General features: G+C 37.7%; 2 protein-coding genes across 4 annotated transcripts in view; one reads left to right on the top strand and one right to left on the bottom strand.

The window, feature by feature from the left end:
* Positions 1 to 6,435, bottom strand: part of PLCL1 (phospholipase C like 1 (inactive)) — a 388,297-nt gene extending 381,862 nt beyond the window's left edge. For all 3 annotated transcript variants that reach the window (XM_082397316.1, XM_082397315.1, XM_082397314.1), the window contains exon 1: positions 6,243 to 6,435. The gene's annotated coding sequence lies outside the window, so the exon portion shown is untranslated. The remainder of the gene's footprint in view (positions 1 to 6,242) is intronic.
* A 606-nt stretch (positions 6,436 to 7,041) lies between these two features.
* BOLL (boule homolog, RNA binding protein) overlaps positions 7,042 to 17,072 on the top strand; it is a 41,737-nt gene continuing 31,706 nt past the window's right edge. Inside the window, exons 1-4 of the mRNA XM_082397483.1 lie at positions 7,042 to 7,235; positions 10,954 to 11,097; positions 13,633 to 13,724; positions 15,796 to 15,850. Coding sequence (XP_082253609.1) covers positions 7,215 to 7,235; positions 10,954 to 11,097; positions 13,633 to 13,724; positions 15,796 to 15,850 — 312 coding nt within the window. The 5' untranslated portion in view covers positions 7,042 to 7,214. The remainder of the gene's footprint in view (positions 7,236 to 10,953; positions 11,098 to 13,632; positions 13,725 to 15,795; positions 15,851 to 17,072) is intronic.

The raw sequence follows: 17,072 nt of genomic DNA on the forward strand, positions 1-17,072 counted from the left end.
AACAAACAATGATGAACAAGACAATAAATGAAATTAAAAATTCTCTATAAGGAATCAATAGCAGAATAACCGAGGCAGAAGAACGGATAAGTGACTTGGAAGATAAAATAGTGGAAATAACTACTGCAGAGCAGAATAAAGAAAAAAGAATGAAAAGAATTGAGAACAGTCTCAGAGACCTGTGGGACAACATTAAATGCACCAACATTCAAATTATATGGGTCCCAGAAGAAGAAGAGAAAAAGAAAGGGACTGAGAAAATATTTGAACAGATTATAGTTGAAAATTTCCCTAATATGGGAAAGGAAATAGTTAACCAAGTCCACGAAGCACAGAGAGTCCAAAACAGGATAAATCCAAGGGGAAACATGCCAAGATACATATTAATCAAACTATCAAAAATTAAATACAAATAAAAAATATTAAAAGCAACAAGGGAAAAACAACCAGTAACATACAAGGGATTCCCCAAAAGGTTAACAGCTGATCTTTCAGCAGAAACCCTGCAAGCCAGAGGGAGTGGCAGGACATATTTAAAGTGACGAAAGGGAAAAACCTACAACAAAGATTACTCTACCCAGCAAGGATCTCATTCAGATTCGATGGAGAAATTAAAACCTTTACAGACAAGCAACAGCCAAGAGAACTCAGCACCACCAAACCAGCTGTACAACAAATGCTAAAGGACCTTCTCCAGGCAGGAAACACAACAGAAGGAAAAGACCTACAATAAGTAACCCCAAACAATTAAGTAAATGGTAATAGGAACATACATATCGATAATTACCTTAAATGCAAATGGATTAAATGCTCCAACCAAAAGACATAGACTGGATGAATGAATATAAACACAAGACCCATATATATGCTGTCTACAAGAGACCCACTTCAAACATAGGGACACTTACAGACTGAAAGTGAGGGGATGGAAAAAGATATTCCATGCAAATGGAAATCAGAAGAAAGCTGGAGTAGCAATTCTCATATCAGACAATATAGACTTTAAAATAAAGACTATTACAAGAGACAAAGAAGGACACTACATAATGATCAAGGGATCAATCCAAGAAGAAGATATAACAATTGTAACTATTTATGCACCCAACATAGGAGCACCTCAATACATAAGGCAAATACTAACAGCCATAAAAGGGGAAATCGATGGTAACACAATCATAGTAGGGGACTTTAACACCCCACTTTCACCAATGGAAAGGTCATCCAAAATGAAAATAAATAAGGAAACACAAGCTTTAAATGATACATTAAACAAGACGGACCTAATTGATATTTATAGAACATTCCATCCAAAAATAACAGAATACACTTTCTTCTCAAGTGCTCATGGAACAGTCTCCAGGATAGATCATATCTTGGGTCACAAATCAAGCCTTGGTAAAATTAAGAAAATTGAAATTGTATCAAGTATCTCTTCCGACCACAACGCTATGAGACTAGATATCAATTACAGGAAAAAAATCTGTTAAAAATACAAGCACATGGATGCTAAACAATACACTACATAATAACCAAGAGATCACTTAAGAAATCGAAGAGGAAATCAAAAAAGAACCCTAGAAACAAATGACAATGAAAACATGATGACCCCAAACCTATGGGATACAGCAAAAGCAGTTCTAAGAGGGAAGTTTATAGCAATACAATCCTAACTTTAAGAAACAAGAAACATGTCAAATAAACAACCTAACCTTACACCTAAAGCAATTAGAGAAAGAAGAACAAAAAAACCCCAAAGTTAGCAGGAGGAAAGAAATCATAAAGATCACATCAGAAATCAATGAAAAAGAAATGAAGGAAACAGTAGCAAAGATCAATAAAACTAAAAGCTGATTCTTTGAGAAGATAAACAAAATTGATAAACCATTAGCCAGACTCATCAAGAAAAAAAGGGAGAAGACTCAAATCAATAGAATTAGAAATGAAAAAGGAGAAGTAACAACTGACACTGCAGAAATACAAAGGATCATGAGAGATTACTACAAGCAACTATATGCCAATAAAATGGACAACCTAGAAGAAATGGACAAATTCTTAGAAAGGCACAACCTTCCGAGATTGAAACAAGAAGAAATAGAAAATATAAACAGACCAATCACAAGCACTGAAATTGAGACTGTGATTAAAAATCTTCCAACAAACAAAAGTCCAGGACCAGATGGCTTCACAGGTGAATTCTATCAAACATTTAGAGAAGAGCTAACACCTATCCTCCTCAAACTCTTCCAAAATATAGCAGAGGGAGGAACACTCCCAATCTCATTCTACGAGGCCACCATCACCCTGATACCACAAGCAGATAAAGATGTCACAAAGATAGAAAACTACAGACCAATATCACTGATGAACATAGATGCAAAAATCCTCAACAAAATATTAGCAAACAGAATCCAACAGCACATTAAAAGGATCATACACCATGATCAAGTGGGGTTTATCCCAGGAATGCAAGGATTCTTCAATATATGCAAATCAATCAATGTGATACACCATATTGACAAACTGAAGAAGAAAATCCATATAATCATCTCAATAGATGCAGAAAACGCTTTCGACAAAATTCAACACCCATTTATGATAAAAACCCTCCAGAAAGTAGGCAAAGAGGTAACTTATCTCAACATAGTAAAGGTCATATATGACAAACCCACAGCCAACATTGTCCTCGATGGTGAAAAACTGACACCATTTCCACTAAGATCAGGAACAAGAGAAGGCTGCCCACTCACCACTATTATTCAACATTGTTTTGGAAGTTCTAGCCATGGCAATCAGAGAAGTATAAGAAATAAAAGGAATACAAATTGGAAAATAAGAAGTAAAACTGTCACTGTTTGCAGATGACATGATACTATACATACAGAATCCTAAAGATGCTACCAGAAAACTACTAGAGCTAATCAATGAATTTGGTAAAGCAGCAGGATACAAAATTAATGCACAGAAATCTCTTGCATTCCTATACACTAATGATGAAAAATCTGAAAGAGAAATTAAGGAAACACTCCCATTTACCACTGCAACATAAAGAATTAAATACCTAGTAATAAACCTACCTAAGGAGACAAAAGACCTGTATGCAGAAAACTGTAAGACACTGATGAAAGAAATTAAAGATGATACAGACAGATGAAGAGCTATACCATGTTCTTGCATTGGAAGAATCAGCATTGTGAAAATGACTATACTACCCAAAGCAATCTACAAATTCAATGCAATCCCTATCAAACTACCAATGGCATTTTTCACAGAACTAGAACAAAAAATTTCACAATTTGTATGGAAACACAAAAGACCCCGAATAGCCAAAGCAATCTTGAGAAAGAAAAACGGAGCTGGAGAAATCAGGCTCCTGGACTTCAGACTATAGTACAAAGCTACAATAGCTTTGTACAAAGTACAGTACAGTAATCAAGACAGTATGGTACTGGCACAAAAACAGAAACATAGATCAATGGAATAAGATAGAAAGCCCAGAGATAAACCCACGCACCTATGGTCAACTAATCTATGACAAAGGAGGCAAGGACATACAATGGAGAAAAGACAGTCTTTTCAATAAGTGGTGCTGGGAAAACTGGACAGCTACTGGTAAAAGAATGAAATTAGAACACTCCCTAACACCATACACAAAAATAAACTCAAAATGGATTAGAGACCTAAATGTAAGACCGGACACTATAAAACTCTTGGAGGAAAACATAGGAAGAACACTCTTTGACATAAATTACAGCAAGATCTTTTTTGATCCACCTCCTAGAGTAATGGAAATAAACACAACAATAAACAAATGGGACCTAATGAAACTTAAAAGCTTTTGCACAGCAAAGGAAACCATAAACAAGACGAAAAGACAACCCTCAGAATGGGAGAAAATATTTGCAAACGAATCAATGGACAAAGGATTAATCTCCAAAATATATAAACAGCTCATGCAGCTCAATATTAAAAATACAAACAACCCAATCCAAAAATGGGCAGAAGACCTAAATAGACATTTCTCCAAAGTAGACATACAGATGGCCAAGAAGCACATGAAAAGATGCTCAACATCACTAATTATTAGAGAAATCAAAATCAAAACTACAATGAGGTATCACCTCACACCATTTAGAATGGGCGCCATCAGAAAATCTACAAACAACAAATGCTGGAGAGGGTGTGGAGAAAAGGGTACCCTATTGCACTGTTGGTGGGAATGTAAATTGATACAGCCACTATGGAGAACAGTATGGAGGTTCCTTAAAAAACTAAAAATAGAATTACCATATGACCCAGCAATCCCACTACTGGGTATATACCCAGAGAAAACCATAATTCAGAAAGACACATGCACCCCAATGTTCCTTGCAGCACTATTTACAATAGCCAGGTCATGGAAGCAACCTAAATGCCCATCGACAGACAAATGGATAAAGAAGATGTGGTACATATATACAATGGAATATTACTCAGCCATAAAAAGGAACGAATTTGGGTCATTTGTTGAGACGTGGATGGATCTAGAGACTGTCCTACAGAGTGAAGTAAGTCAGAAAGAGAAAAACAAATATCATATATTAACGCATATATGTGGAACCTAGAAAAATGGTACAGATGAACTGGTTTACAGGGCAGAAATTGAGACACAGATGTAGAGAACAAACGTATGGACACCAAGGGGGTAAAGCAGCGGGGGTGGGGGGGGCGTGATGAATTGGAAACTGGGATTGACATGTATACACTGATGTGTATAAAACTGATGACTAATAAGAGCCTGCTGTATAAAATAAAATAAAATAAAATTCAAAAATTCAAAAAAAAAAAAGAATGTGCTTTGCCCAGTGCTGGGTACATGACAGAGGGGGGTCAATTTCTTTTCTCACCTTCCCACTCACACCAGCATTTCAGCTTTGATGGTGTCCTTACCCAGCCCTGGACACTGTGCTCCACAATGCTGTTCTCTGTACTCCCACACGCCTTTGATCATAGTTCACGTACCACTTACCCTATTTTGTATGTATCCTATTTATTTTAAGCAATTTAGATGTAATTATTTTGAGTAATTAGTCTTTTCTCTCTTTCTAGATTAAAAACACGTCAAGGACAGAGGTTTGATCTTGTTCATCTTCTTATCTCTCAATGCATATAGTATTATGTACTGAACATAATAGGAACTCTATAAATGTGTACTAAGTTGAATTGTATAATTTTACATGTTTTATGCAAGTTTTAAAATAAAAAAACGTTTTGCTTTAAGGATTAAAAGACTTAGAAGCAGAACAGAGAATTACCATACTGCAAATACAGTATAGCCCCCTAGCACCCAACACAGGTCTTGAAATACAGTCAGTGTTCCCTAAATTGTGTTGATTAACTTGTGTGTCACAGACTGAACACCTAGTATGATGAATACAGTGTTGAAAAATAAGTGTTTTTAGTCAAAAAAGACTTGGACAAAAGAGATGTCAGTAATATCTACTTAAACCCATCATTACTACTGGAAAAAACTGCCCAAAGAAAATCGGTTCTAATGGTATTGAACAGCAAAATTATTCTGCTCTGGAATATGAGTTTTAGTTTTAATAGGTTTGTAGTCTCTGTTTCCAAAGAAACTAAAACCTGAGAAATTGAGCTTAAATTGTATGCACAAATGCATAATGACTTTTAGGATGCTTTAGCTGAACTGTATTCAGTGAAAATAATTACGTTTCCCATTTTATTTGTGGTAAATAATATGAAGAGCTAATGTTTGAACAGATTAAAAATTAAATACATAATAATTTTTAACTATTTATCTTGAAAGTAAAAAAAAAAACCAAACTTTTATAATAGAGTACGAAAGTTATTACTGATGTAACTTTTAACAGTCGTTGCTGTTAATTCTTTAAAAATATATGTCAAAATGGTTAAGATCACGACCTGCTGTCAGAGAGACACCAGGGTTACATCTATAGCTTTAGACCTTGACCAAATTACTTAACCTCCAAATCTCCATTTGCTCACCTGTAATATGAAGATAAGGAGTGTCTATTTGAAGGGTTGCTGTAAAAATGAAATGATTAAATGATACTGATTGTAAAGCACTGTGCCTGGCACCAAAGTAAGGCCTTGATAAATGGCAGCCATAATCATCATCATTATTACAGAAGTTAAACTAGTTGTAATTATTTAGAACTTGGTTATATATTTTATATACATAAAATATGTGATATCGGCGAGATATGTACATAAGTCGCAGCTACCTTCTGGCAATATATTTTACGAAGCAGTCTTCTTCCAAAGGAGATCCCAAGGCGGCTAGAGCCACTCCAGCCAAGTGGCACAGTCTTCACCCCTCGGGCGCGCGGATGGCTCTGTCGCGGGCCGGCTCCCCAGGCTGTGCGGCGGCCGGGCGGTGCTCAGCGGGCGCGGGCCTGGGGCGGGCGCCGGAGCCCGGACGGCGCGGCGCGGCGCGGCGGGCCCCGGACAAGCCTCCCGCGCCGCCCCGCCCGCTCGGCTGGGATGAGTGACGGCGACAACAGGTGCGGCGCGGCGTCCGCGGCTTCTCCGGAGCCCCCGAGTTTGGCGCGTCAGGCCCCCGGGGGTCAGACTTTGACTCTGCAAACTGGCCTCCTCGCCCCGCACCAGCCTTCCGAAGTCGCCCCTCAACAGGCTTCTTGCACCTTAGTAAAGCCTGAGGTCACCTCCACCTCTCGAAACCCACGAGTCCCAGAGGCCAACTTTTCTCCAAAGGGGAGGAGAAGGAAAGGCGTGAAAGGCGTGCGGTGCATGGAACTCTGCATAACCGTTCGCTCTCTCCTCCCCAGCCGTCCGAAAACAGGCGCGAGTGGCTCCAGAAGGGAGCCCTCGCTCCGCACACCCCACGCCCGCCCCGACCTGCTGTACGCTCTGCCCCTGAGACGGCCCAGCTCGGCGACCACGGGCCACCGCCGAAACCCGCCCGCCCGCGCCCCTCCCCGGCTTGCGGCGCCCGCCCGCACCGCCGTCCCGCGACCTAGGCGACGCCGTCAGCCCCTCCCCACCCCCCGCCCCCCGGGTGGCAGGTTCAGGCCCCGGGTCCGAGTCTGCGGCCCTGCAGCTGCCACCAACGCCGTCGCCGCCAGGGGGAGAGAGTCTCCGTCGGGAAACGTGGTATTGCTTCCTGGGTGTGACGGTGCTTTCAAACTTTAGGTTTCTGTTCCTTTCTCCCTGGCTTTTGAAGAACAGAGAGGAAGATGGAGACCGAGTCCGGGGCGGTGAGTACGGCGGTCAAGGCCCAGGGTCCTGGGCCCCGGGGTAGTGGGGAGAAGGAGCAATGTGGACTCCGTCTGTGAGGGGCTGGAAGGGCGAGTCTAGAGCCTGCGATTTTGTCGGGAAGTAACGTGGTCAGGGAGCCCCATCGACTGCCGCGAAGAGCGGCCCGGCTGCAGGCCCCGTCGGGTTGTGTCGTAGGGTCGGGAAGGTGCGGCCACCGGGCCTGGATGGGGTGTAGACGGGATGGGAGACTTCAGCAGCGACCAGGAGGCGGTGGGTGGCTGGGCCCTGTGCACCAGGCCGGGTCCACGCTAGAGAAACAGCTTTCCCGCCGAAATTAGGCTCGCTGCGTCTTTGACGCTCACTCCCACCGGACTCCGCCTAGCCGCCCCCCTGAGGCGTTGCCCCGGCGGCTGAAGCCTCCTCTCCTCGACTGGTCAGCGGGGACCAGAAGGCCCAAGAGACCTGGCCAGGGGCTGGGGCGGGGCTGGGTAGCGGGGACCAGTGCCCAGGTCGGACCGTAACCTCTAGCACCAAGTGCGAGCCCAAGCCAGACAGGGCCGGGCGGGGGAAGGGCGGGAGACCGCTTAGGCCCGAGGACCTGCGGCAACGTGCCGCCGCGCCCCGCCCGGCGCCCGCCGGCAGCCAATCAGCGAGCGCCACGCGAGGCTCGCCTGGCAAGCTGCACACTAGGCGGGCGTCGGAGTCGGTGGGTGCCGTTGAGGGTTCCCGCCACTGCTGCTGGCGGGTTTGCAGGGCAAAATTTCTCGTTGGCTAGCCTTCTTTTCCCTCCCGCACTTTGGTGGGGAGGGAGTGGATCCTCGAGGCAGTGATCAAGTTCACGATGACCCGAGAGAACCCAAGGAAGTTGTCGCCTCAGCCATTTCCCCCAGCGCCTCAGCTTGCTGGCTTCGGAGGGGAAGGAGCACGGAGGCCGTAACTGCGACGGTTAGCCCGCCCTTTTCCTGTTGTCTTTGTTGGCGAAGTAGATGATAGATTTCGAGGTTAATTTTAGAGGGGAGGAGGCAGTGGGGGCACATTACTTTGGAGGAAATTTTAAATAAACTAGTACTAGAAGTTTTACTAAGGACCCTTACTGCTAACCCCAAAACAGCACCAGTCTAAGTGCTTTTCATACATTTGAAAAATTATTGCCAGCAGAATTTGAGGCTTTCTTAGTTAACTCAGTGAATCGCTAACCTTCTCTGAGGAACTTAAAGATCGCCTCTACCTGAGCCTTGTTACTACCAAGATTAAAATATTTTCTAGGCTATTATTCATGTTGTAGTCTTCAGCCCACCCACAACCTAAGGGTTGGCATATCGTGAGCAGGAAGAAATTACTCATTTATTCATTCGTTCAACAAATATTTATTGAACACGTGCTATATATGGTCCCTACTTTAGATGCTGCGGTGAACAAAACAGGCAAAACCCTCCTCTTTCTTGAACATTACCTTATAGTGGAAAGAGACAGACAACAAACATAATAAATAAATTACATGGTATTACATGTTGGTAAGTGGTAAGGAGAAAAATAAAACAGTTGGCACCCGCAATAGGAGTCTTAGAAAATGAAGAATGAAGTGAGTGGTATGTTAAAAAGTTCGTGTTTTTCCTTCCTTGCTATCATTTAACTGATTTCTCAAGATTGGAAATAAAGCACTCTGTTCTCTTCCATTCACGTCATTCCTCTCTTAATGAAAACTAATGGAGTTGACTATTATTTAAACAAATTTGGAACAAAAGAGTTCATCCATTGAATTCATTTTGTTTTTAAGAAGAGAATTTCATGACGATTGATTTTTTTTTTTTAACTTTGCAAATAGGTAATGACTACATTCTGTAACCCGGCAGAGAGAAAAGATTGTATCTACCAGAGCTGTTCTGTTATCTCTAGCAATACAAGTCCACAGTTGAAAAGTAAAACTAAGCATCCCAGAATCATCCAGTCTGGGCACTATGTCTTACAAGTAAAGTGACTGAAGTTACAAATAACGTCCAAATGCCCAGGGAGGATGCTGTTAGGATTCCCAGTTTTTTTAATTGGCAACTACAACATAGCTATTATTAAATATGATGACTCTGTGGTTTAAGAGATGTTTTTATGAACTCCCTTACTAGGGAGTGTTTTTCCCCCTTAAGACTAGATGGAGAATAGAGCCCATAAGGTCCAGCCTATAGCCCCATAGTCACTACTGGCCTAGTCATTTCTCTGTACATCTGGCAGACATTAATTTAGGGATTATGGTTTTATTGGCCAATGAAGTGAAAGGAGAGCAAATGTGAAAAAGGACAACTCCATTATCTAAGTTGGAAATTCATTTTCATGAATTTGTTTCTCAGAGAATTTAAATCATTAACTCCAAGCTTTTTGAAGCACTCATTTAGGGTCTCAAAAGTCTGTTTCATGTTCCCAGAAGGAGAATAATTAGCAAGTTCTTAAATTGGTTTCTCTTTAAAATTCTATTCTCAAGCCTTGTTTTTTTTTTCAGATGTACCTTAAGAGTCTACTATCTTGCCATTGTGCAAAGGCGTATATGTTAATATATATTTATTAAAATCTAAATTAGGTCCCCTGACTTAGAATTGTGAACATATGAATATGAGCTCAATTCTTTAGCATAAAGAAAAAATTAGTATAAAAAATTTTAGTATGAAAATTTAGGCCTGTGAGTTATAGGTATACAATTTTTTTTTTTTTTTTTTTTTTTTTTTTTTTTACAAAATCGGTCCACTTTTCCAATTGCCAAGTGCATTTTAAAAATTTGACTTTAGAGTTGAAAAACTGTGAACTTGTGTCAGAGTCTGTTTACTTGTCAATGCCCTTTAGCCAAAGACCACCACAAATACACCTGCAGTTTATTAAAGTTGGATCTTCTGAATTAACAACAAGGAAGAACATACACCATGCGGCCTCTCAGCAGGAAGGTGTTAGAAGAACTTATTATAGGATTTAAGCTTACATTAAGCACTTTTTAGAGAGGGTTTAATGAAGAAGGCTTTACTCTGAAATACGTGTTGTCAGGAAGTGGGAGTAATTCTATGACTGGGTCTGTTAATTCTTACCTAGGAGACAAGAAAAATAGATTGAAGCTAAAGCTGTGATTGATAAAGAAGGAGCGGTCTTATCAGGCAGGATAGAAGGACGTTTGGTCATTCTTGTGGTTTGGGCAATGCTTTTGTTTTTGTCAATGTACAGATATGATTATGGAGTGGTCTTGTTTTTATCTTCATCCATCACAGTCACAGAGGAGCCTTGCCCGATGTTGGTGTTCTGTTAACAAGAGAACACCACAGCCTAGCTGTGAGTTCCCGGCCAACTCCTAACAACACCAGGGCCTAGTAGGTTGTGCCAGGCCAGCTCCTAGCTGTCCAGGGTTACTCTTCTCTTTTTCAAACTTCTTTTTGAGTTTAATATTCTTCCTTAATGCTTATAATATTTAAATAGTACAGTTAATAATAACTAACATATGTATGTTTAAATAATATATTTAAGATTTAAGATCGTCTCTGTAGAGGAATGAATTCTACATTTCTTATATTTTTGTTGCCCCCAAAAGTTATTAGCTCTAATTATAATCTTCATAATATTAGCATAAAATTAAAGTCTGAAATACTACATTGTGTCAATGACTTATCTTTTTGAAGGATATATGCTTTCATCCTGCATCAAAACTTATACCCAGTACTAAGAGTTTAAAAGAATTTTATTTTACAGCAAACATCAAATCAGATGCAAACAGATTCATTATCTCCATCCCCTAATCCTGTGTCACCTGTGCCTTTGAATAACCCAACAAGTGCCCCAAGATATGGAACAGTGATCCCTAATCGCATCTTTGTAGGAGGAATCGACTTTAAGGTACCTAATTATGCATTGCAACGTAGTGTATTCTTTGTATTAGAAGTGTTTTATTTCTCAGAAATTGTTTCTTCCTGCAACTTTAAAAATAATAACATATTTGCTATTTGCATAATGATTAGTAGGTTCCAAATTGTCTTAATATAAAGAATCTTTTCAACAACAATGTAGGTTAAATAGAGTATATGTAATTGTCCAATTTCACATACAAGGAAATTGAGGCTCACTGACATATCTATAGGCTCCTAGCTACTTAGTGACAAAGTGAAAACTAGAATTCTACTTTTCTGACTTATATCTCCACATGCTTTATTTCACCATATCACACTAATTATACTTTTTTACTCTAATAGCCCAAATAATGAGTGATTATAATTTTCAAAAGAAGACTCAATTAAGGAAAAAGAAAACAAAAACACAGCATTTTTATGAAATCCTGTTTCTTTATCCCAACTTTCATCTTAGGCTCCTGAGTAACTTCCTAAACTTCTGTCTTTTGCAGGTTGCTTTCTATCACCTAATTTAGAATTTGATCACTAAAAAAGGCCTGTGTCTTAGAATAAAGCATTTTAACAGTAATATGTTTAAATAATGTGATCAGCCATTTCACTCTTTCAGAGAGGCATAGTTTCGTGAGATGTTTTGCAGCACCCCCATGTGGGAGGTGGTAGTTAAACACCTACAGGAAAGGCAAGCATAGATAATTTAGGAGCACTCTTACTTCCAAGTGGATATATCGAAGGATTTCCAAGCTTCCATATTACATACTGGAAATTTCAGGGAGAGTTGTCTTAATAAAAAAAAAAAAACTTGTGCAATTAGGATATGATATTTGACATTTAATACTCGCTATTTTCCAATGATCAATCTCTCACAATTTGTATGGAATTACTTTTTTCCTGCTCAAGATAAATGTTACACTTAATGTATTTGTCAAAACTGTGAGTCTTAAGCAAGTATGTGATTGGTTCACTAAAAATAAGGAAAATAATTTCTTATGAAATGCTTATTTTTAAAAAAATTTTCTGTTTCTGTAGAAAATATTAATAGCTGACCATAAATATTCAAGTTGAATATTCTTGTTCAGAATTTATATTATATTAGCTTAGTATATTTTTAAATAAATAATCAATAAATGTAATAATTTATGTGGCTAGGTTAGTGTAGGTTTTTATTGAAGCCAATCAGCTACAATATGAACTTTGGGGGCCATTATTACAGTACAGTCATAGGTTTAACATAACTGCTAGGGTTCTCTCCCTCATACTTATACCTTTCGCAAAACCATAGGTAATTTCCAGCAAGGAAATAGTTTACTATAGTAGCAAGCAGTCTCAAACTTTTTAAAATTCTTCTTTTTAGAACCCTACAGCCCATCCCTTTTAATATTTAATCATCTTGACTTTTAATCTCCTTACTTTTCAGCAAAGAAATGGAGCTGCAAAATTGAGCTAGTGATTTTTCTATCAGAGAATAGTTTGAATTAATTTGTTTTCAAGTCTCTAACAGAAACCTTATTCTGACGTTGATTCCATTTTGTGTTTATTGAAATGAGGCAGTCAGTTATTCTCAGATTAACTCAGTATTTGTCATCATCCAGTTTAGCAGGCTTTAGGTTACCAACTAAAAACCAGTAAGTAGTGAGGTAGCAGTGGAACTCAAGAAATATTGCTCTGGTGTTAGGCATGTCTTTTCCTAGATATATAAAGAAAAATTTTTTCTATGGATATTTAAAGTTCCTCTTGGGGGCAAACACTTATAGCTGAACCAGAAAATGAAATTGCAATGAATTTAGTGTGAATACTCTAGAGAAAGGTGATATGGGTCTATTATGAGACTATTTCAATTAAAACCAGATATGCCAAACCATCTTTGTAGACATCTTGTACATGATAATCTAATTATGACTCAATTTTTTTTGCATATCATCATAATGTCTGTATTTAGCTGACATGTATATTGAGTACAGATAAAGCATTTAAAAACTTTAAATCTTGTAGCCCCTCTGTTGTTATCACAAATTGAGTTCAGGTACTTTTGGAAATATATTTCCTTCCTAAGACCTTACTTTTCCTGGGGACTCTGCTGATTAAAATAGAGTGACTGGTATAGGCCAGCATAACCTAGTTCCACTGCTATGACTGTGGGCCTCTCTGAACCACAAGAACCAATAGTAGTATGCCCTTAGTATAGTTATAGCCATGCCTAGTACAATTTTATTAAAAACTAGCTAACTAGAGAACAAGAATTCCTTTAAATAGTGAGCCTTCTTTGTAGTTTTTTAAAAATTCAGCTTAAAATATTTTATTGTGGTATAATATTTTAACAACATAGTATTAACAACTCTGCATAAAGCAAAGTTTTCATATTGATTTAATAACCTAGTGGTTTCATGCACTGTTTTTATGATGAGAGGCATTCTTATATCCATATTGTTATTTATGTTACCTTTTGTGTCTCCAAACCAAGCATAGGAGTTGTTTCATCTTTTATCAATTAAAATGGTTTTTGTGTGTTTTCTTTTTATACCATTAGACACATGAAAATGATTTAAGAAAATTTTTTTCCCAGTATGGGTCTGTAAAAGAAGTGAAGATTGTAAATGACAGAGCTGGTGTGTCCAAAGGGTTAGTATCACTATAGATAGTACATAGAATTGACAATTGTATTTTTATTGGATTACTAGGTTTTGTATACTAACTTACTTTGGTTCCATTTTTTAAAAGAGAGTTTCATGCCTTCTTCTTTCCTCCTACCTTTTGATTTCAGTGTGTGTGTTTGTGTATTTTGGAAGAATGGTGACACTATAATATTCCTTAACTTGTTGGAAAGTTATTCTTACAAAGGCTGAGGGACCATTCATTGTTAGGTAATAAGCACTTAATGTCGAGTAGCTGTTGTCCAGTAGCCAAGGAACCAGAAGCTAACGGAATCTGATATTTTTGGAGTTGTATACCTGCTTTAGACTAGAGAGAACTTTACTTGAAAAAGGCTGACACAAAAGAGTGTCCATAGGTTGTGCCTCAAAGACCTAATTAGGGGACTAATCTGAGAAATATAACTCTTAATGAGAATGATTTTTAATTGCCAAATCAAGGAGAATGAAAATTAAGGGAAAAAAGCAGTAGGATTTGTCTAGAACTGTCTAGTGCCCTTAGAGCTGTTTCAGTGGATTGGTATATTCAAAAGCCAAATACCAGAGAAGAAAAAGGTAGTTTGCATAGGGTACTCGCTTAAGAAGTTTGACTGCAAAGTTAAAGAAATCGATGAAGGATTATGTTTGTTTTCTTGAAAAAAAAGGCAATATATACATACTTAGAGGCATAAAAGAAGGGACCAATAAGGTGGAAGGAAAATTATATTAGTGGGAAACTACATGTAAGTATGACAGGTGGACACTTTGGAAGAGATGAGATCCTGCAAAGGTTATTTTTAAACAAATGAGATATTTCCTGAGACTGACAATCAATATTAGGATGAAGTGAGATTGTACCTCTTTTATTTGGCTTAATAGAATTTGTAATATACATTTTTTAATCATTGAAAAACACACATAGAAATGTAGACTGTATTTTATGCTTTTTTCCACTGGGTGGTATATGTGTTCTACCAAAAAAAAAAACTAATACTAGCGTAAAAATATTTCTTTAGCCATTGTTTAATGTTTGGTCAAATAGAAAAAAAAAAAATTCCTTTGTTGAAAAAGAAAATTCATATATAATACAGTAATTATGAATTGAAGAAAACAGTAAATGTTTACTAATTACACAATACATAATTACATAATAGTAATTATGAATTGAGGAAAATAGTAGTTTAGCACTACTCAGAAGAGTTTCCTTAAGTTATCCAAATAGAGATTACATTTTGGGGGGATATACTTTTTATTTCTTTCATTCCTTTTTTTCTACCTATTTTGGCTTTTTGGACATGGCATACATTGTGTATTTGTGTCTTGATCATATGATTTATACTCTGAAGGTAACAAGTATATATGAAAAAGCAGATATAAAGTCTGGGTTTTACGTATTTTTAATTGATTTTATTTGGGAAATATACTAATAGTTGCATTATCAGTTTATATATGCTGATAATAGTAAATAATATGTTTGTATACTCATTTACCAACATAAATTTTATTATGTTGAAACTTTTAAATTTTTAAAGGTTTTTTTTCTACTTTGATTTCTATTTAAACCAAACTTCTATCATTTTAAAAGGAGTTACTGCTCTGGACTGAAATTTATTGCATCCCAATTTGTAAACCAGAATACAAATCTCTCATGCTTTCCTGCCTTACTTACAGCTCAGGTCTGAAACTGTTTCAAGATCCCCTGGGTTTTTTTTTTTTCTTTTAGGCCCCTCCCTTTAAGAGGAGGTGAAAGTGTTAAGCTGTGAATGATTCTCCTAAGTTTTGCATACTGGTGCACCAAGGAAAAATGTTCACTCCTACCATGGCCCATTCTTTCTTTTTTGTTTTTTTTCTTTTTTTGGCTGCGCCTTGAGGCATGTGGGATGTTCCCCGACCAGGGATCGAACCCATGCCCCCTGCACTGGGAGTGCAGAGTCTTAACCGCTGGACTGCCAGGGAAGTACCCCGCAATGGCCCATTCTTTAAAAAAAAAAAAAAAAAAAAATTTTAATCTTAATATAATTCCAGTGTAATGTTCTGAGATAATAATTAATGCATTTATTTAGGTATGGCTTTGTCACTTTTGAAACACAAGAAGATGCACAAAAAATTTTACAAGAGGTAAGATATTTTGGTGTATTTAACTTAATTTTTAGAACTTCTTTCTTTGAAACTAATTCTTTAAGGTATTAATTTAATAATAGTAGGGTTCCAGTACAATGATTGATTGCTAAAAAAAAAAAAAAAATTTTATCTTCTTTGCATCTTAAGATTGACATTGGTCTCCAAAAAAATGAATTAAAAAAAAAAGATTAAAGAGAAACTTTATCTGCAGAAAAACAGATTCCAAATAATTATGTAAGTATGGTTGTGAAGTTACAATTTTTCACTTTATTTGCTTAAACTAAGAATTTAAGGATGTATCTTTCCTGAAGTGTTAATAGCACTTTGAATTCCTAAAAAATACTACAAATGTAGATTCCTAGAGTGAGGTTATCTGAGATTATTTCCCTCCTCTGAAAAACTTTATAAAAACTAAGAGCATTCATAGAAAAAGTCTATAGCCTGCAGTTAAGTATATAATAACTTCAAATTTGGCAAGTGTAACATTTAAATTTTTTAGGAAAAAATTTTATTTAAATTGTATTTAAGTCATATGCAGTCGATTCTCATTATTTGTAGTGGTGTGTTCTATAAAATCACCACGAACACTGAATTAGCAAATATTGAAGTGCTGCACCTAGAAGAATACAGGGCTAGGTTCCCACAAGCTTCTGCGCACAATATTTTCATCAGCCAATCAATACGTAACTTTGTCTTATGTGTGCTTCTGTTTAAAGATATTATATTTAATTTATATTTTTGATTCATTAACACTGAACTCGTGGCCAACAGCACTATAACTCATGCCTGAATTAAACCCAGCTAGCACATATTTTCTCCATTAAGGCACATGACAGTCTTTTTGCACTTAGGAACACTAGCAAGCACTTCAGCACTACACTTGAGGGCCATTTTAAATAGCAAAAATACCAACATAAGGCACAAAAATGTGAAAAACATGACTAAATAGAACATGAAAAGGACAATTGTTTACAGTATAAAAGATGGAAAAAGAAAACAGTCTCACCCTGTTTGACCTTAGCTGGGACCATGTGTGTAAGGTGACTCAGATTTTTCACTTCTCTGCTCACATACACTAATAACTAGTAAATCGCCAGATGAGGAATTAGGGTCAGAGCATTGGAACCAAGATTCACACCCAGATCTATTTAAATCCAAAGACTTTGCCCTTTCCACTATGCCTTGCCACTTTCAAAGAATGATAATAAAATAATTTATT

The sequence above is a fragment of the Balaenoptera borealis genome, assembly GCF_965194805.1.
Source record: "Balaenoptera borealis genome assembly, chromosome: 6".
Taxonomy (NCBI): domain Eukaryota; kingdom Metazoa; phylum Chordata; class Mammalia; order Artiodactyla; family Balaenopteridae; genus Balaenoptera; species Balaenoptera borealis.